Source organism: Sturnus vulgaris, chromosome 10 (genome assembly GCF_052056855.1).
Source record: "Sturnus vulgaris isolate bStuVul1 chromosome 10, bStuVul1.hap1, whole genome shotgun sequence".
In the NCBI taxonomy this organism is placed as follows: domain Eukaryota; kingdom Metazoa; phylum Chordata; class Aves; order Passeriformes; family Sturnidae; genus Sturnus; species Sturnus vulgaris.
In genome coordinates this window covers 23,687,593-23,709,006 of record NC_142252.1, presented here as the reverse complement: position 1 = coordinate 23,709,006, position 21,414 = coordinate 23,687,593, and the positions used below count along the sequence as shown (strand labels likewise).

General features: G+C 43.1%; 1 protein-coding gene across 1 annotated transcript in view; it reads right to left on the bottom strand.

Annotated features, from left to right (window-relative positions):
- PPM1L (protein phosphatase, Mg2+/Mn2+ dependent 1L) overlaps window positions 1-21,257 on the bottom strand; it is a 69,161-nt gene extending 47,904 nt beyond the window's left edge. Inside the window, exon 1 of the mRNA XM_014884548.2 lies at window positions 20,600-21,257. Coding sequence (XP_014740034.1) covers window positions 20,600-20,998 — 399 coding nt within the window. The 5' untranslated portion in view covers window positions 20,999-21,257. The remainder of the gene's footprint in view (window positions 1-20,599) is intronic.
- Window positions 21,258-21,414: the final 157 nt, after the last annotated feature.

Genomic DNA, 21,414 nt, shown 5'->3' with positions numbered 1-21,414 from the left:
TAAATGGGATAGATAAATAAATGGGATAAATAAATGGGATACTGAGAATATGTGAGTGCAACCCATGAGGCCGAAAAAACAAACAAAAAAAAATTTTTGCTGAACAAATGTAATAACGTGGCATTTTATTAAGATGGAAATTTTTGATATATTCAGTATTGGCTCGATTAAGGCAGCAACTGAACTCCAGCTTCCCCCCCAATTTTATTTATAGTGGCATCACTGTCAAATAAACAAAAAAAGAGGAGTATTTTGCAACTGGATCATGGAAAAATGATGGAATAACATGGCAGAAATTTGATTTATTGCTCCTTTGGGAGTTTATCACCATCCCCTGACTTTAGAGCCCAGCCAGGTGTGGTGACCTGGCACAGAAACCATCCCAGGAACTTTTTATCCCCAGAATTCCCATCCCACCTCTTCTTTTTGGTCCTTTTTTCAGGACCAAAATACTCAATTTCAACCCCTTTTCTCCATGAGGTGCCTCTCACTTCATGAGTTACCACCAACAAAATCAAGAATAAAATCAAGAATAAAGAATAAACCACTTTACAACCAACCACCCAAATCTGCACACACAGAATTTTGGTTTTAAGCTGAGCAGAGGATTCAATACAGAAGATTTATTTGAACACAGCAGCCACACACACAGTGAGGGAGTTATTTCATCAGGGACCTTCTCCAAGTGCCTTTGGAGAGTCACAAGTGCCAGGTTGTGGCACATCCCTGGATGTGTGACAGAGCCTGGAGCCCGTGCCAGGGGGCCCATTCCTCTCTTCCCAGAGAATTTATGGAGCTGTAAATAGAAAGTTTTTGCAAGGCTGTATTTCACTTGCCTTGTCATGGCTGGAAGGAGAGGAGTGCTGCTCCTCCTGCTGCCAAAATTCCTCTTGTCCCAAATTGCAGCTGCTGCTTTTACATCAGAGAGGCCTCAGCTCCAACCCCCAACCCTCCCCCTTCAAAAAAAAAAAAAAAAAAAAAAGAAAAAAAAAAAAAAAAAAGAGAAGAAAATTCCTTCTCCCTGTTTTGTTTGGGAGCCTTGGAATGCTGTTGACTCTGGGATGAATATTAATCCAGCCTTTGGGGAGATCTGCTAAGCCTGGCCCATTCCAGGATGTTTTTAAATCTGCAATAACACTTTTATCACATCAGAGCCAAGCCAGGCATTGTGACCCTGCCCAAAGCAGGCCCAGACAGCCCCCAGTGCTCAAACACCACCTCAGTCACCTGTCCTGCCTCCTCCCCACCCAGCTCAGCCTCTCCCAGGGTATCAGGAATGAATTCTGCTCTTTAAAAACCTCCCCACCCCTCTGCAGTTGATGCATTGGTTCTCCCACAGCTTCCCAGAACTCAAACCCACCAGCAATGTCCAAACTTCATCCAAAGCCAACAAAATAAATACAGAAAATGTCAGCAGGGAACACCTGGAACACAAAAAAATGAAAGAGCTCAGCTAATCCCTGCAGGCAGTGAAAGGGTTGGGAAGGAAAAGGAAAAATATTTCAGAGCCCAAACTCCACCTCAGTCACCTGTCCTGCCTCCTCCCCGCCCAGCTCAGCCTCTCCCAGGGTATCAGGGATGAATTCTGCTCTTTAAAAACCTCCCCACCCCTCTGCAGTTGAGCCATTGGTTCTCCCAAACCCACCAGCAATGTCCAAATCCAGCAAAATAAAATCAGATAAAGGTCAGCAGGGAATAAATACCTGGAACACCAAAACTGAAGGAGCTCAGCTAATCCCTGCAGGCAGTGAAAGGGTTGGGAAGGAAAAATATTTCTGCCGAGACACAGGTGTGTAAAACAACAGCTGAAAGTCACAGAAATACCTGAACATTGCCCCAAGGAGCTTCAACTAAAGATCTGTGAGGAAAACCAGGTTTTTATGTCGTGTTTATTCTGAAAAACAAGTACCTAAAACCACCAGGTCTGTGCAGGTGATCCCTCTCCTCCCTGCCTCCAGGGCAACAGGAGTAAAAAAAATGGAATTTTTTTTTTTTTTTTTCTGCCAATTCAGCTTCCCAGAGCTGCTGTTGATGGGAAGAGCAGTGTCAGGGCAGGAGGAGAACAAGGAAATTGTGTTTTTTAGATCAGCTTTGCACCCCAAAACCACATCCTGGGCACTGCTGGAGCTTGAGCAGATGAGCTGTGACACAGCCACCTCGGGGAGAAGGAAAAAGCAAGATTTTTATAGGTTCACTCATCTGTCTGGAATAAATGAATTCGTGTATTGTGTATTTTTATTTGAAAGTCACACAGTAAGGTAAGGACCTGGTTTTACTGGGACAGAGCTCTGAACTAATCCCTGCATTTAACTCATTTCACTGGATATATTTTACTTTTTCTTCCCCTTCTTTCCCTTTACTTTTTCATAATTTTTTTTACATTCTACTTCATCAAATCGCACAAATGCTGAGGAGGAGCCCCAGGGTTTTCTCTGGCTTGTTTCCCCTGACAAATCAACCCATAAAAAAGAGCAAACCCCCCCAAAAACCCACAAAATTTTAGGACTCGGAGAGGCAGTGCCAACATCAACCAACCTCATTTCAAGTCTGCCCCGCTGGGTTTTTATTAGGACATCACCCAGGGGAACTGTGGAATTAGGAATGCCATCCCTTTTTTTTTTTTTTTTTTTTTTTTTTTTTTTTAGCACCGTGGAAGAAGCAAAATCCACGGAGAATTAACCTCAAAGAAAGAGAAAATTTTAGCTGAAGTGTTTGGAGTGGCCAGAAAAAAATTTGGAGAAAGAGCAAAGAGTGCAGGAAAAGGGCAGGAATGGGGTGAATCCTACACGAGGGGATTTATTTTTAAGAGCTGTGTGTTGATGTAAATTAATTTAGTGCAGGTAAATGAAATGTCAATCTAGTGGAACCTCTACAATCCAAGCTGCTGAAAATACACAGGGGTTGGAGCTGGTTTTGATGAGCTCAGGAAGAAATTCCTCCCTGGCTGTAAATCCAAAGCAGAAGGTTGGAAATGGGGAGAATTTCCTGGTGAAATGTGGAATAAACTGAGCTGCTGTCACTCACTGCACTCAGGGATTTTAGTTGACACTTCTCCTGTACAGAAATGCTTTTCCATTAATTTTTATTTGGCTTTTAAAATAAAGTACAACACACTCCTCCAAAAGAGCAAAAAATCCATGTATTTACCTTACTAGAAATTTTCCTGTTTCAAATGTTTTAACTCAAAAATTCAGACATATTAATTTTATTTTATTTTTTTTTTTACTAATGTCCAAGCATTCCTGCTGCAGTTTTTCTCCACAGCAGGGAAAGCAAGGACCATTTCTTGGAAAGCTTTTATTTCTCTGTATAAAAATCTTGCCTGGGGAGAAATATCTATTTAATTTCATGCATATTTAAGAAGACCAAGTGGATTTTATGCACCACGAAGAATTATTTTTCTCCCTGGCAAAGCAGCCCAAGGGAAGGATTATTTGTGACCATCCCTGGGATGTTTGTCACACACTCAGGACACTGGAGGTGTTGCCAGAATATGGAAATTTTCTCCTTATAACCATCAGAGGATGAGAGCTGCACACAACCATAAAGGTTTTCAGTAAAAAAAAAAAAAAAAAAACCAAAACATCCCATGAATTCTGCCAGGAAAAAAAAGGAGCAAAAGCTCATCCCAAAGAGATCCCACTGCAGACACCTCCTGGAACAGCAATTCTGGTATTTTATTTATATTGCTGAAGGAAACTGCTTGTCCAGTCAAAACATTATCAAATTACAGAGGGGTTTTATTTCAATTTGCTTTTATTTCTAGATTTTAAAAAAATAAGATTAATTTTCAGGCAGACTTGCTCTGATAGGAAGTTCCTCCAGTTTGTATCACAGGCTGTGATGGTCATTCCCAAAAAAAAAGTGGATTTTCATCTTGGAATGAGATGTTTGCTTGCAACACAGTGGATGAAAGAAAAATGAAATTAAAAATTAAAAAATGAAAGAAAAAGTTTCATCTGCACGATTTTTACAGAGTGGCTCAGAAACTGAAAACAGTTTTGGTTTTTGGTACAGTAAAATCAAATTGAGACTGAAACCCTGCAGTTCTTAGACATTAACAGTTTTTACACTTCAGGAGAATTTTCTCTTCTTTTCCACCTTCCTTCAATGTGGAAATTTGAAAGTTTCTCAAATGTTCACTTTTCAAAAAGGAAATGTGCACTGAGCTCTGCAATCAGGATTTGCCACAGGATGGTCATGACCTCAAAACAGCAGAAAAGCCTTACAAGAAAACCCAATGATTTATTGGGATTGAGAAAGATCAAATGATCAGAGTATGACAATAAAATGAGTATTAAATGAGTATCAAATGAGCATGATCCCATCCCCATTTTTCAAATTAAACTGAATTATTTTTCTAAGGAGAATTGGTATCTGAAGAGGAGATGAATTCCAGATGGGAGCTCATAAATCCAACAATACACAAATGATTTTTAAAGGCTCGTGTTTCCAGCAGCTACTCACAATATTTGGGAATCCAACTCTGGAGAGGATCAGTGAGGGGAGGTTTTGGGATCACCACCCCCTTTTTTTTTTTTTTTTTTTTTTTTTTTGGAACATTTCACATGACAAAAGCTCAGCCTCTCACACGCCAATCCCTTTTTTCACAATTTAAAATGAAAAATCTCCCAGACCCTCTTGACTAACAGACCTAAAACACCAATACCAGACCTAAAACACCGATACCAGACCTAAATACCAACACCAGACCCAAACCACCACAGATTTTTCATCTCCTACGTGGTTTTGACTTCAGCTCCTGAATTTGGCACTGATAATTCTGTGTTTGGGCAGCTTCAAATGGCAATTTTTCAGTGGGACCTTCCTGTTCCTTGGAGCTGGGGAAATATCACAAAGTTTCCTTCGAGTATTTTTAATTTTTGCTGCAGGAATCTCCATTTTTTCTTCCATAAGGCTCCAACCTTGGTTTAGCTGTTTTTTTCCTCATATTTTCCCCGTGTTTTTGTTTTGCTGGATGAACACCCATGAGTTCAGCAGGCTCTGAACAGGTTCCAGGGCGTGCCCTGACATCACAAATTGTTGTCATTCCACTCAGCTTGTGTCAGCCAAGCAAGAAGGGCTGAAAACACCAGCTGGGAGAACCAGGAGAGGACAGGCAACAGTGCTGGACATCCCAAAAATAATAAAAAAAAAAAATAAAAAAAAAAGAAATAAAATGAAATAAAAATAAAATAAAATAAAAATAAAATAAAATAAAGTAAAATAAAATAAAATAAAACAAAGTAAAATAAAATAAAACAAAGTAAAATAAAATGAAATAAAATAAAGTAAATAGAATAAAATAAAATAGAATAAAATAAAATAAAACAAAATAAAATAAAAAAATAGAATAAAATAAATAGAATCAAATAGAATAAAATAAATAGAATAAAATAAATAAAATAAAATAAATAAAATAAAACAAAGTAAAACAAAATAAAATAAAATAAATAAAATAAAATAAAATAAAAAATAAAATAAAACAAAGTAAAATAAAATAAAATAAAATGAAATAAAATAAAATAAAACAAAATAAAAATAAAAATAAAATGGCAGGAATGACCTGGATCCAGCTGCAGCCTCAGTCTCTTTTTGCCCTTTCTCATCTCTCCTCATATCCTGGCTACACCTTGGGGTTTTTTTTTGGTCTCCAAGTTGTGTTTCCATTTCATCCGGATCAATGCCCTGGAGAAGTGGGAGCTGCAGTGGGAAAAGCTGCAGTGCCTCAGGATTGCATCCAGGGAGCCATGAATTATTCAGCCAAGATAAATCTACACTTTTTTTTTTTTTCCCCCCAGTATGGGCAATTTGAAAAATTGATGAATTTCACTTTTAGGGCAAATTTCAAGCAATTTTTACAAAAAAGGAGCACAAAGTTCCTCCAACAAAGTCCCCTCCAGCAAGGACTGGAGGATAAACATCCCTTAGAGTCAAAAACCAAGAAATGAATAAAAAAAAATCACTGATCCTACAACACTTTGGGTTAGGAAGGATCTTAAAAATCCTCTCATTCCCACCTTCCACTAGCCCAAATTACTCAGGTTATTTCTCAAACAATCCTGATGTAGGAACTGGTTTTACTTGAAGGATCATATTTAATAAACCTCTATTAAATATATTTTCAGGGTAAAAAAAACCCAATCTGCTTTTACAATAGAACATTCTGGAGCCCGAGGTGCTGCTGTTCACACCCTCACCGTGACCCACAAATGTTTCTCCCCACGCTTGATTCATGAAATGAATTTTTGTGCAAATTCCTTGTCCAGAAAAATGCATGACTGACCCTGATGAAATGCAGAGATAAAGCTTTGCAAACTTCCCCGTTCACGCTTCAAAACCATCTGAATCCACGTCGTTCGATTCCATTCACAATTCAGTTTTTTGAGACACGAGGATTTTACAAAGCTGCATATAAAATAAGAAAGCCTAATACCCACAGAATGAGTAACTGCTACTAAAAATCTCTCACATGGAACAGAATTTAACCCAGATATTCTCATCTTTACCCAAATTCAATTGACAAATGAATTGATTTTGCTTTTTCTGGATGAAGTGAAAGACTTTACTTGTGTCACTGCTGTTTTTTGAAACTTTCCCTCAAACTTTGGACTGCTGAGATTTTTTTCCAGTTTTATTTTTTTGATAAATGAAGGAATCGAGGTCTTTTTGTGCTGCCCATAATGCCATAAATTCAGCCAGTGAAGAGGAAGGTGGCACTGCCAGTGCCAGGCATCCAAGGAATGCACCTGGCACTTCAAACCAGCCTGGCTTTGGTCCCTCTGGAATCCAGCTGCAATTTCAAACAGCTCTACCCTTATCAAGCTGATGCAAATGAGCTCTAATTGAAACATTTACTGACTTCAAGAGGTTCAGATGGCCTGGGATATTGAGGATCCTCACACCTGAGAGAGTGAATCAAGCCTGGCTTTGTACCCTGTGCAGGGAGCAGCGAGAATTCCACATTTTCAGATGCTCCCACAAATCCCCAAGGACCAGGGCTGGGAGCTGTGCTCCCAGGGCACCTGCAGAGACACGAGAGCAAAAAAAAAACCCTTTTCTGGAGGGTTTGGATGCATCTCCCTCCTCCAAATTCCCTTTCCTGGCAGGCTCTTGCAGCCTGACATTTCAATAATGCCATTCCTGGCTACATCAGCCTCATGAGTGCACCAGAAAAGGCACCAGTGCTGGGTTTTCAAAGTGTTTATTGGGGAATGTAAATCCTCTGCATCTCTGAGCTCAGTCCTACCACTCATTATTTACATATTTGCTGCTTTTGACCATTCATTATATCCCTTTTTTTTTTTTTTTTAAATTTTCCTACCATGTCACCCATTCTTGCTGCACTAAAATAATGCCTGGAGGTTCTTTGCTGTGGTGTGGAGTTGTCTAAGCTTTAGGCAACGATAAAAATCCTGTTCAGTTTTCTTCATTCGATTTGTGTGGCTCTACAGAGGCAGGATAAAACACAGGCAACCTCACTGCCAGTGTAATTAATTTAATTTCTTTTTATTGTTCTCAACTCATCCCTGGTCACCTTGAAATGCCCCTCATTGCTAAGAGCAGTTTTCTTGCAATACACAACTTTAATTCAAGACAGATCAGGAGGCCTTAAATGTTTTATTAAGGTAACTTTGAAAGTGAAAACAAAAAAAAAACCATTTAAAAACGCCCCAGAAGATTGAGTTATCAGAAGAATAAACCCTGCTACGTTCCCTAATTTAACTTTTTTTTTTTCCTATTTAAGTCAGAGTACATTGCCCATGCCCACATCCCCATCCTCTGAGGAGTTGGGTTCTTGGATCAAAAAAACTTCCAGGAGCTTTTCAGTTTTTCCAGGGCATGTTTTTAAATCTCAACAGCAGAAAATGAGAGAGAAGAAAGAGTGCAGCCCCAGGAATCCCCCTGCAGCTGAAGGCAACATTTTCACTTCTTGCACATTCTGCTTTGTGCTGCTCCAGAGAGGGCAAATTACAGCAAATTTTCAAACCTTGCCTGCATGGAAAGGCTCCTGGTGGTAAGGAAGGGAACACCAAATCCTTTTCCTGAGGAACAGCTGAGCACAGGGATGATGCTGTCAAAGAGAAGGGCTGGAAATTGTGGGGTTCATTCACATCTGGGTGTCCTGAAAGCACCACTCCACACCTCCTCTATTTCAAGCACCTCTTTTTAGATCACTTTTTAAACCAAAAATTCTGTTCCAAACCGAAATGCAACTAGAACATGACCAACAGCTCAGGGTTTGGCCCAGGCTCACATCAAGGTTTCTCATTTAGGTGTTAAAAAAACCCACCCAGACCCACAATCTGGAACAAGAATTGGTGCTGCCAGGTCCTAGGTGCCATTAATTTCTTAATAATCACATTAAACAAAGAACCTGGGGCCTGCAAAGGCCAGCAGGAAGGTGCTGGTGTCACATTAAACAACAGAAGGCACACAGGGGGTGCCTGACAAGAAAAAAAAAAAAAAAAAAAAAAAGGAGCAGTTGCACCTGGAGAAAATAAGAGAGGGGGGCCACAAATTTCAGTTTTCTGTTGTGTTGCTGATTTGTATGAGAGCAGCCAAGAGACATAAGCAGAAATTCAAGCCTGTAAAATGAGCTGGAAACACCTGTTCACAGAGGTATAATATGGTTTTGTGAGCCATTTTTGAGAGACTTTGAATCAGGGGTTCAAGTGAAGTCAATTAAAGCTCCTCTGACAGAAAAACTGCAAAGTTTTCAATTTGTGTATTAAAAAATAAAAATAAATAAAATCTCAGTTGAATGGTGTTTGCCACTGGAATTGTATTGAGCTCTCCTGTAAATTGGAGGTGCTGGGAAACTCAGCAACAAAACATTCCAGTAAAAATATCTCTTTTCTATAATAGGTTTGAGGTTACAGCCTCTCCTATTATTCATCCACACCATCTTCCCTCCCTGTCAGGTTGTTTTTTTTTTTTGGTTTTTTTTCTGTCCTTAATAAGATGGATACCAGCATGCCAAAAAAGCTTTTAAAACCTGCATTTGAGACAACTCATTCCAATCTGCAGCTGCAAAAGCTTTTTCTGGCTCTTCTGAGGCCGTTTGGAGTTCAACTCTCTCAACTCAATGTTTACATGGGCACTTCAGAAGACACAAACTCCAACTCAGGCAGTTTAAAAGCCTGGAGTGCTCCAATATATCCCCAAGAGATTCCCAAATTTACTTGGGAGTATTTTTCTACTCATCACATGCAGTGCTGCAGCCTGACCCAATGTGCAGCTACTGCCTGGAGCTGTGATACAACAACAACAAAAAGTTAAAAAAAAAAAAAAAAAGTTTAAAAATAAAACTATTAACAAATTTTATTACTCAAATTCTGACAATATACTCTCTCACCCTAATATGATAATTAATTAAAATAATAGATGGAAACAGCATGTATTTGCCTCTGAAGGTGGAAGAAAAATAGAGTTATTGAAGTGGTAAGCAGCTCCTACCAGTAATTTCTCCTCAGAGCAGGAAAAAGTATGTTTTTAAAAAATAATTTACAATTTTGCCACCATTCTCTTTGAAGATGTGGTTGCCTTGAGCAGAATTACCTCCAATTCTTATCTGTCTCTAATTCCAGTTATAAATGGAGTCTAAGGAGAAGTTTTGATCTCATCACATTATTTGGCTTCTTACTCAGCTTTTCATTCTGCTTTTATTTACAGCAATGAAATCCACAAAAAAGAAAAAAACAGGGAAAAAAACCCCCAACTCACACAACTAAACACTGGTAGGAAATACCATCAATGCAAAATAAAAATAATGTAAAGCAATACATCAGGGTACATAACAGCTAAAAAAGAATTCAGGTTGATGATTTAAATGTTTGTCAATTTAAACCATCACAGAAAGTGCTTATTTAAAGCACTGATTGAAATAATTCTATCCCAGAGGCAGGAGATTGCTCCAGCCCTCAAAGTTAAAAATAATATCCTCATTAACCTCAGCAACAATTTCCTAATTGCCAAGGATTACAAATCTTTCATGCAACGTTCACCCACAGAGAATTCCATCATTGCTTCACTTCCCAGAGCACTCCCATGACTAAGGCTTCAAAAAAAGACAAACTTCAGGAATTTTTTTTTTTAAATGATGGCTTTAAACATTTGGGAAAAGGAAGGAGCCCAAATTCTCTGTAAATAGAGCAGCATTTATTAATATTTATTAATATTTCTGGGGGGCTGCTTTGGTGCAGTGATGCCATGGAGCAGGCAGCTGCTCCCACACTTTGTTCCCTCTGTCCTGAGCAAGAGCAGCTGGAATTTGTGCCAGCACATCAGAGACGTGGGCACCAACAAAGAGGGCAAAGTTTGGAGGCTCCAGCAAGCCAGAGGTACAACAATGGGAGGGATTTTGTTGAGAGGCACAAAGGAGAGAGGCCAAAATATGGAGCTCATTGATTCCCTGGCCTGCTCCGAGGGAAAACTGGGATTATCCTGACACAGGAATCATCTCACACAGAAATCCGGGATCATCCTGACACAGGAATCATCTCACACACAAATCCAAACTGAGGGAAATCCAGGATCATCCTGACACAGGAATCATCTCACACAGAAATCCGGGATCATCCTGACACAGGAATCATCTCACACAGAAATCCGGGATCATCCTGCCACGGGAATCACCTCACACACAAATCCAAATTGAGGGAAAACCAGGATCATCCTGAGACAGGAATCATCTCACACAGAAATCCAAATTGAGGGAAAACTGGGATTATCCTGAGACAGGAATCATCTCACACAGAAATCCGGGATCATCCTGACACAGGAATCATCTCACTCATAAATCCAGGATCATCCTGACAGAGGAATCATCTCACACACAATTCCAAACTGAGGGAAAACCAGGATCATCCTGCCACAGGAATCATCTCACACAGAAATCCAAATTGAGGGAAAACCAGGATCATCCTGAGCATGGAGATCACCTCACACCTAAATCCAGGATCATCCTGACACAGGAATCATCTCACTCATAAATCCAACACCAAGGGAAATCGAGGATCATCCTGACATGGGAATCATCTCACACACAAATCCAAACTGAGGGAAATCCAGGATCATCCTGATACAGGAATCATCTCACTCATAAATTCAGGATCATCCTGAGCACTGGAATCATCTCACTCATAAATCCAAATTGAGGGAAAACCAGGATCATCCTGATATGGGAATCACCTCACACATAAATCCAGGATCATCCTGACACGGGAATAATCTCACTCATAAATCCGGGATCATCCTGCCACAGGAATCACCTCACACAAAATTCCAAACTGAGGGAAAACCAGGATCATCCTGCCACAGGAATCATGTCACACCTAAATCCAGAATCATCCTGCCACGGGAATCACCTCACACACAATTCCATCCATTGGATGGATTCCATCACTTTGGTATCTCCCACCCTGATTTAGCTCCACGTTGGGGAAATGGGATTGTCTCCTTCTCCCAGGGCTGCTCTTCTCTCCTCCTTGGCAGCTGGTTTTTCCCACTTCTCCTGCTCTAATTCCCCTTTTCTTCCACACCAAAAAAGGGCCACACTTCAGATGTGATTTCCCTTTTCTCCACCAAATTTCGGCCATGATTTGCCTTTCCTTCCACACCTATACAGGGCCAAACTTCAGACAATTCGGACTAAATATCCCATGATAAACTAGTTTTGTTTGGTGGGATTATCCAGAATGTTGCCCAACTTCCCTGCTTCCCAGCATAAACAAAACCACAGGAACTACATCACATATATGCCAGTTAAAAAAACAAAACAACAACAGGAAAAACACCTTGTACATCCTACATAATGGCCTAGACATCTCCAAAACCACTTGAGAAATAAAATATAAAGCTAGAAAAAAAAAAATCAGGAAAAACCTATTCACACAGGAAAGCAGATGAAAGCTCAGGGGCATAAACATCAAGAACACAAAGGAGACAAGCATATTTCCTTCTCCCCTTCCTCCTACTCCCACACTTTATTCTTGAAGCACACAGCCTTGAACAGAGATTTTATTTCATGCCAACCACAATCAGATATTTCAATGCCTCAATGTTTATTTGAAGGGAGCACACATTCCAGGGAAAATGCAGTCCATGCACAGATTACCTGGAAATAAATCACATTCCCATTTAAAATGAAGTTTAAAGAAGTGGCACAGCACAGAGCTGTATTATGGGCCACACACTTTCCCTCAAAAGAAATGTTTCACACCCTCCAGCAGTTTTCTATCGGGAAGAGAATGAAAAAGTAAAGAGATTTATTACATTAAAAAGCATATTGATTGAAAGCAGTGCTGTATGACAGCTTCAGCTATTATAATAGAACTTAATAAAATCAAATGTTTACCCCTGAAGGGGACTTGGTAAGGAAAAAAAATAAAATAAAAAAGGCTTTATCAACGCTTATGACAATGAGCAAATTTGCAAGGGATAACATTTTGGTGCTGAAAGTAAATGCAAATAAATGCTCGTTTCTCCGGGGGAGCTTTGAGGTTTGCCCACACGAGGGGCCGTGGCTAATTGCGATGTGGCTTAGCAGTGACAAGGCTTCCTTTGATTGTGTGGCTGGAGATGTCAGCTGCTCGCACAGCTGGGGAGCACACGAGGTCACAGCTGGAGGGTTCAGCATCCCGGTGGGTCTGGAGGAGCAGCAGGGCTGTCCTTTGTGCTGCCCCGCTGCTCTGGGGGCTGCTGATGGGCCTGAGCCAAAGAATGGCGCTGCTTCCTCGCTGCCCTTGTGCACTCTGCTCATCCCTCCTTCCTTCTGTCCACTCTGCTCATCCCTCACCCCTCTGTCCACTCTGCTCATCCCTCCTTCCTTCTGTCCACTCTGCTCATCCCTCCTTCCTTCTGTCCACTCTGCTCATCCCTCCTTCCTTCTGTCCACTCTGCTCATCCCTCACCCCTCTGTCCACTCTGCTCATCCCTCCTTCCTTCTGTCCACTCTGCACATCCCTCCTTCCTTCTGTCCACTCTGCACATCCCTCCTTCCTTCTGTCCACTCTGCTCATCCCTCCTTCCTTCTGTCCACTCTGCTCATCCCTCCTTCCTTCTGTCCACTCTGCACATCCCTCACCCCTCCCTGTCCACTCTGCTCATCCCTCCTTCCTTCTGTCCACTCTGCTCATCCCTCCTTCCTTCTGTCCACTCTGCTCATCCCTCACCCCTCCCTGTCCACTCTGCACATCCCTCATCCCTCTGTCCACTCTGCACGTCCCTCCTTCCTTCCCTCTGTCCACTCTGCTCATCCCTCCTTCCTTCTGTCCACTCTGCTCATCCCTCATCCCTCTGTCCACTCTGCTCATCCCTCACCCCTCTGTCCACTCTGCACGTCCCTCCTTCCTTCCCTCTGTCCACTCTGCTCATCCCTCCCTCTGTCCACTCTGCACATCCCTCACCCCTCTGTCCACTCTGCACATCCCTCACCCCTCCCTGTCCACTCTGCTCATCCCTCACCCCTCCCTGTCCACTCTGCTCATCCCTCACCCCTCTTTCTCTCTGTCCACCCTGCTCCTCTCACACCACCCAGATCCCAAGATCCCAGCCCAGTGTATCCAGCTGTCCACCAGCTGCTTTTCTGAGATGGCTTTTCCACTGGAGTAGAAAGAAAAGTGGATTTCTCCTCCATCTGCATTATCTGATGGCAAACCACTCCAGACCTGAGAGCCTGCTCTTAACAACGACCTTCTGCTCTTTTTGGTTTTTAGCGGGACCAAAATATTTCCCTTGATCATTCCTGGATCAGGCTTGATGTGGTTCAAGCTCTATTTGCCATATAAACATCAATTTCATGGCATAAACAAGCAGTTATTTAAACTAAAACTTACCATTCTCACCAGTCTTACTTACCCTGAGTATTTGTCAGTATTCTGGCGCCTGCAAACCTTTTTTCTCTCGTAAACTGTAATGAAATTTGCATTTTTTCAAAGCTATGCTGCTTTCAAATGAAACCTACTTCTGGCACGAGCTTTAAACTGCTTTAATAAAACCACCAGCTGAAATGTTAAACACCAGCTAAAAAACAGGAGTAAAAGCACATAAAACAACCCAAAAGGGAAAAAAAAAATCAGCAACTTGTTACAATCCTGATTTTACACACAAATTACAACAGCCTGGAGATGCAGCACGGACATTTTTGTCAGGATGAAAACTCCCTTTTGGGATTGCCTTATCTGTAGCATTTGCTGTTTCACGACCACCTGGGTGAAGTGAAACTCTACAGGATCATAAAGAAAAAAAAGGGTCATGAAATGTTGATGACCTTCTCCTACATGGCAGAAGTCCTGGGCTGGGATTGAGCCAGAGGAACTGGTCTGGCCAGCTGGGCTGGGATGTGGTGACAGAGCCACTGCTGGTGAAGCTGAGCAGCAAAAGGAGCAGCCAAAGGGAACCTGGAGCTCCAAACTCTCTTTTAAAGCACACGATCCATCCCCAGCAGGGCTGGAATGGGCACAGCTCCTTGGGACACAGCATTCCCTGAGGGTTTGTGGCATGAGGGACAGAAGGGTGGCCACGGGAGCAGCAGGGATGAGGAATGGGGCTGAGGAATCTGGGTGGGGCACAGAGCAGGGGGTGGTGACTTCACCCAAACGTTGAGAATTTAGCAAATATTGCAGTGGAAAATTAGAGCAAGAGGCTTGTGACTTTGTGTGCGTAATTAGAGCAGCTGCTGCCCTTGAATGAGGTTTGGGAAGTGTCCTTGCAAGGGCAGGGATTCAAAGCAGGAGGAGCACACGAGCATTTTTTGTTCCTTTTCCCAGATCTGTCAGGGTTTCTAAGCTGAGCTCCGAGGGAAGAGCAAGAACCTCGAGACCTAATTAAAATTAGTGCCAGGTACCTCTGGATCGCCTTTCCTAGAACGGTTTGGGGTAGGAGGGACCTTAAAGCCCACGGGCAAGGACACCTCCCACTAGACCAGGATGCTCCAAACCCTGTCCAACCCGGCTTTGGACATTTCCAGGGATGGATCCCAAAACCTGGCTGATGTCACAGCACGATCCCGCTCATTTCTCATCTGTCCAAACGCTCCTGGGGGTGAGGAAAGGTGGAATTTCACTTGAATACAGGCAATACCTGTGTGCTGAGAAAAACCACAAAACCCCAGATGAAAAGGGGCAGGGCTGAAAAATCCTGAGGAGAAGAAGAAGAAAAAAAAATTGACAAGTGCCAAATCCAGCGCATGGGAATCCTGCCACGAGCACGGGACATCCCCACGGTGCCAAAACTGCTGCAGGAAACTGCAGCCACCAGCAAAAACCAGACAGCAGCAAAACACAGCAACCGTGTGCCAAGAGATTGGTTCAAAAGTGAAACCGCCAGAAGCCAAATCCCACTTTTAAGGCACAATTCACACCGTAAATATTTGGGTTTCTAGCAAAAAAGGGAGGGAGGAGAAATCCTACCCTGCTCCAAAAGACACGACACTGGAGGCAGAGCAATCTGCTGGTTTAATTAACCCACATGACAGAGGACATGAATTTTTTTATTTTTTTTCCTCTTACACTATTTAACACAAAAATATCCCAACTCCTGAGCTGTGGAAGAGAAATGATTAAAATCACACTGCTCCAAGATTGTTTCCTCCCCATGCAAAGCAATTCCCAACATCCCGTGGAGGAGTCTCGAGTTCCTCAAGTTCACGGGGAAAAAACTTCAATGACTTTGATAATCTGAAAGCATCTCATCATCAAAATTGATTTCATTAAACCAGTGGCAATCTGTTGGCAGCCTGAGAGCCCAGACAGGAAAACACCGATTAAAACAAAGCTGGCAAAACACATTAAAAATTAATGGACTTCTCGATTTTTATCAAAATTGAAGAAAGGCTCAATTCTACACCCAGTGATACAGCCCTGAACGGTGGCAATTAAAGTTCCTCCTTCCAATTACAGCTTTTTACAGCATTTTAATCAATTTTTGTACAGCAAACGAGCGTAGAGTTTAACCCTCAAATCAAATCAGCATGGTGTTGTAGGGTGAAAAATCATAATCCTGGAGCATGACATGCAAGAATAAAACTTAGATAAACGAAACAAAATGACAGGAATGTTCATTTCTGACTTGTATTTTAGGCCACTGGAGGGGAATTCATAAGCAGATTTGGGACTTGCCTATCAACATGACCTCACCTTTGTAAATATTTATTCAAACATTTGGGCACATTGCAGGGGATTCCAGATGAGAAACCAAAAGAAATGACTATAAAAGGAAAAGTGTGCCAGCAGTTTCTGTTTAAAAACTGCAGACCCTCAAAGAATTCACCTTACAACTGGGCTGTAACATCCAGGGAAAACTCCAAAGCTGTTGTTTGATTTATTCCTGCCTTTTAGAAAATCCCAAGCCATTAATCCTGAACGGCCTTGACTCGAAAGCCTGATAGAGAAATTTTCATTGCTGAGATTGCTTAAGGAGTTCAGTATCAGAGGGCCATGGGGCTGGAATTGGAATTAACAGATAAAAACAAGAAAACAAAAATAAATAAAACAACAACAACAACAACAAAAAAAAAAAAAAAAAAAAAAAAAAAAAAAAAAAAAAAAAAAACAAAACCAACCAAAAAAAAAAAAAAAATTAAAATTGTAAAGTTGTCAGCTTTGTCTCCTTCCAGCACAGCACAAACACCTTCTGCTGCTGGGATCAGAGCTGGGTCTGAATGCACAGCAGGTTTATTTAAAGGTTTATTTAAAGGCAGCTGGCACAGTGCCCTCTCCTCCAGGCCTCACCTCAGCATTCCCATTTCCAGAGCCTCACACCAGGCTCCTTAGGACTCTCCACCATTATCTTCTTCTGACCTTTGCCTTTTATTTATTTTTTTTTATGTCTTTCCAAGTTAATCAATAACCAGAGACTTCTGCCAGCACTTGGTGCTGATGATTTCAAGGAGCATCAGCCACTTCCACACCAATCCCTCCTTCCCCATTCCAGCTCCCCAGCCTTTCCCAATGCTGGCAATAAAAAATATAAAAATAAAAAGGTTATTTTATATCTTAAAACACTGGCTCAGCAGCTCCAGAACCCAATTATTCCATGCAAAAAAAAAAAAAACCTCTTACCCACAACTACACATCATGAGGGACAAGTCTTGCCACGTCCCCGTTCAGGAGGTGGAGGGAAATAAAAAGAGACATTTTTTATGAGACTGTTACTGAGCTTTAATTTCCCACATCCGTTTATGACTGCAAACAAGCCCAGGCAGGGGAAGGTACTATCTATTACCATAATTATTTTTAAAACCTTCACCCCACAGGGTTAGGAAAAAAAAACAATGATTTACAGCAGAGCCATAACTATAAAATTGCAGATGGGAACTGAGCTACTTTGCCCTTGTCTGATGCTGAGATCTCATTAAACTGTGTGCTTAAACCTTAAATATTTGAGAGTAAATGGCAATTAAAATAGGGAAACCATGCTCATTAAGCAGCCAGCCTCTGCTCAGCTCCCCAGCTCCTCATTTGTTATTTGGTCATTTGTGGAGTTTGACACTGCTCCATCTTCCAGCCTGGACAGCCCCAAAATTCCTAAATAAAGGAAAAAGAGCAAGAACAAAAAAAGCACTCAAGCAGTTTTAAACCTTAAAAAGAAGCTGATGAGAGAACAGAACATTTTTTTCTTTTATCACCTTGAAGGGTGATCCTTTGGCCAAACTCTATTAATGAGACAACAGGCAAAAAGTTTTCTTTATTCTTTCCAAACCTACTTCTTTGACCTCTACCTGCTCTGCATTATTATTATTATCATAATTAGCATAATGTTGTAACTCCAAGAAACTAACTTTTATTAAAAGATTGCACTGCACACCCCACATCCAATTTTCTCTCTGCATTATCCTTGCCTTTCAGGAGTCAGTGCAGCAAACCAGAGCATTAGTAATTATTTTGGCTTTCTCCTTTCTCAAGCCACCCACCACAAAATCCAAAGCAATGGCTGCCAACCTATCCAGGCTAAAACTGGAAGCTGGAAGAGGAAATGACATAAGAGAAAAGCAGAATTTATGCAAAATGTTGCTGATATGAAAGCAGAACTCAGAAATCTTCATAAATTAGCAGTGCACAGTAATTGAAGCTGCTTGAATCACGCTCCTCCATCCTTCCACTTCAATGGGAGATGGCAGGAAGTAATTAATGGAGACAGGCTCCCTTGCATCTAGCTGGAAATAATTCATCTGGCATCTCATTTCTGGTATTGGCTGTTTGGAAAAACAATTTTTTTTTCCCCCATATAGAACAGTTTGTGTCACACGTAACCCCAAGGATCAGCTGCTCTTTATTCTTTAAATACACATAAAATAATTTAATGGGAGCCCATATGGAAAACTGAACTTTCACAAAGGCTTTCCTACGTGCCTACATAAGGTGGTTCACAGAGTATTTCATGTTTTCAAAAAAATTTAAATAAAGACATACAAAGCCCCGATTTGAATAGAGATTTAAAATGCAGTACCACGTACTAGGGATTAAATAGGAGTGTAAATTTTTATTTCTTCACCCTCGTTTTCTACTCAAAATTGCAAAACCTGCTTAGAATAAACCCTGTTCTCCATTATTTCTTTTTCTTTGCTGTATGCACAGCACACGGTTCATGTTCTTCTGAACAGTTTTACCAAAAATTTAAAACTTGAAACTAATTCTGTCCTCAACTTATTTCTGTAGGAGTAAAGGCCATGAAGAACACTCAGCATTCCATTATGAATAACAGATGGATACATTTATAAAACACTAAATTTAGAAAGATTTGTGGAGAGCTCTTGCTGAACCTTTCAGAATTAAAAACCTCCCTGTGCTTCGCCACTGAGTCCATCACAGCAAGTTCAGAGGAAGCAGAACACAAAAGGCCAGCGAGTTTTCCACGGATCCAACATTAATGCATCCCACGGATGGAATTTCAAGATGCACAACAAAGCAGGGGCACATGAGCTAAATGCCAACATTCCCTGCCTTGGCTGGGGGGGGGGTTATTCAATACCCTCACTTTGCCATCTCGTGCAGGGCAAGCTACAAAATTAATGAAAGAAATCAGATCCCCCCCTTTTCACCCAGGATCCCACAACCTCGGGTGTTTAACAACAACGCTCCCATCCTTCCCCGATTGTTTGGGCTGCTCGGTTCCCACAAGGAAACTCAGCTGACACAAAGGCAGAGCCCCAGCACCTTCCCTCTCGTCACAAAAGGGACAGATGTCCCCAGCAGACTGCTCGGGGCTCCTATTCCTGCAGGAAAAGCCACTTTGGGACACAGCGACATTTCCAGCCGTGTTCCTCGAACGCCCGGTGACAGCAAACTGGGTGACAATGCCAGCAGGAGTTGGCACAGCTGTGCCCCGAGCGAAACCACATTAAAAAAAACCCCAAAACAGGGATCAGGCACCACCAGCATTTTTTTTTTAAATGAAGCCGACAGTTCTGAATATCCGAAGAGTTTGTGTTAATTTAAAAGGAGCAAACACTGAAAGGAGAGCTCGAGTCCCTTCCCAAGCCTGGCAGTGATTACCTGATCCTGAGCCCAGGGCCTGGATTTTTCCAGGCAGCCCTTCCAGGTTTAGCAGGGCAGCAGCAGCTGCCACCCCTGTGCCCTGTCAATGTCTGGGCACTGCCAGAGCTTTTCTAGGAAGGATTTTGGACTCTTGGATCTGGGGGAGCAGCTGGAGGGACACCCAGGAGCTCTGTCTCACACAGAAAATTCCCAACGTTTCTCTCCATCATCCCACCGGGTTCTTTCTCTCTCTCTCTCTCACACCCAGCAAAAACCCTGCCGGAGCTGATTTGGGCACACAAGGACAAATTCCTCGTCCTTTCCCCCAGTTATGAAACGCGTGCCTTGTGCCACACCAAAAGCTGCGTGGCAGCACCACATCCTAAAGGCAGAGGAAGCCGCAGCTCCCACATTTGTCATCCGCAATCCAGGGAACATCCCAGCGAGCTGGAACCATCACCCAGCACAGCCTGGAGGAGATCACCGTGCCCCAAAGAGCGGAGAGGCTGAAAACATCACCCCCGAGTGTCACAGAGCTCACTAGGGAAGGGACACGACTCCGCACAATTCCCCAACGCCGTGCTCATGGCTCGCTGCGATCACCGAGAGCACATTTTACACTTTAGGATCCTTCAGCACCGCTCCTGTTTCACCTCTGCCCATGAGCCCGGCGAGGGAGAGAAGCCAGCCCGGTGCCAAAATCACATCACACCACACTTGGCTGTAACAAAAGATGACTCCGGCGAGTTCGTGCTCATCATCGCTATTCCACGCACGTCAGAGCCACCTCCAACAGCTCTGCCTTCAATTAAACCTTTACTACAGCAAAGGGCAAAGGGGGGACGGACACACTGATGCCGTGCTGAGACGGAAGGGGTAACGAGGGATAAAGGGAAGGGAGGATTACACAGCTCTTTTCACAGACATCCACCCCCCTCCAGAAACAAGGGAATCCCCCTCCCCACAAGGCACAAGATAACCACACAAACCTGGTGGGCGACAACACATCCACGCCTTGCCCCGCACCGCCCCTCCCGCACCCCCCTTTCCTTTTTTTTTTTTTTTTTTTCTGGCGGTGTTGTATTATTTTATGATTTTTTTTTTTCCAGCTGAGCACTTGCCTCTCCTCCGTGCCCATCAAATATCCCGAAGATGGAGGGGTGAGTCTTGTTCACCAGGTCAGTGATTACTTCGAACCTGTCCTCCATGTGATCCCTCCGGCCTTGGATGGAGTAGACAGCCACGTTGTGGCTCTTGAACTCCCACGTCTTGGAGAACTCAGCGTCCAGCACGTCTAAACCCCCGAGCCTGTCATTCTGCATGATCTCGGCCACCTTGCCCTTCACCATCTTCACCGCGTCCCTGCTGGACTTAACAATGGTTTTCACCTCATCCGTGTGGAAGAAATAACTCCACAGGGCCAGGCTGATGCACAGCAAGAACAAGGTCTCCGGTCTGAGCAAGAAGTAACGCATGATCCGACCCAGCAGAGACAGCAAAGTCATTGTATCCTCTATCATTTATTATCGCGACCGTGTCTCCGCACACCATGCAGCGCGGCGGCTCCGAGCCCGGCGCCGCTCGCCTCAGTGCATGCTCGGCCGGCCGGGCAGCTCCGAGCTCCGCCGCTCCCCGGCCCTGCCCTGGGCCCGCCGATGGATGCGCCGAGCCCTCCGCCTCCGCCGCCGCCGCCCGATGCCTCCGGAACGCCGCTGCCGGGAGGGGAGCGGCTCGGCCCGGGAGCTGCTGCCGGCCGTACCTGAGTGCCGTGTCCCCCCTGCGCCCGGAGCCGGCCCGCCCTCCTTCTACCCGGGCGGAGCGTCCCGGCCGCCGCCCCCGCCCCGCTGCTGAACTACAAATCCCGGCAGCCCCCGCGAGTACGTGCAGCTACGGGCGGGGTGTAGGGTGTGCTGGGAGTTGTAGTCACGGAGAGGCC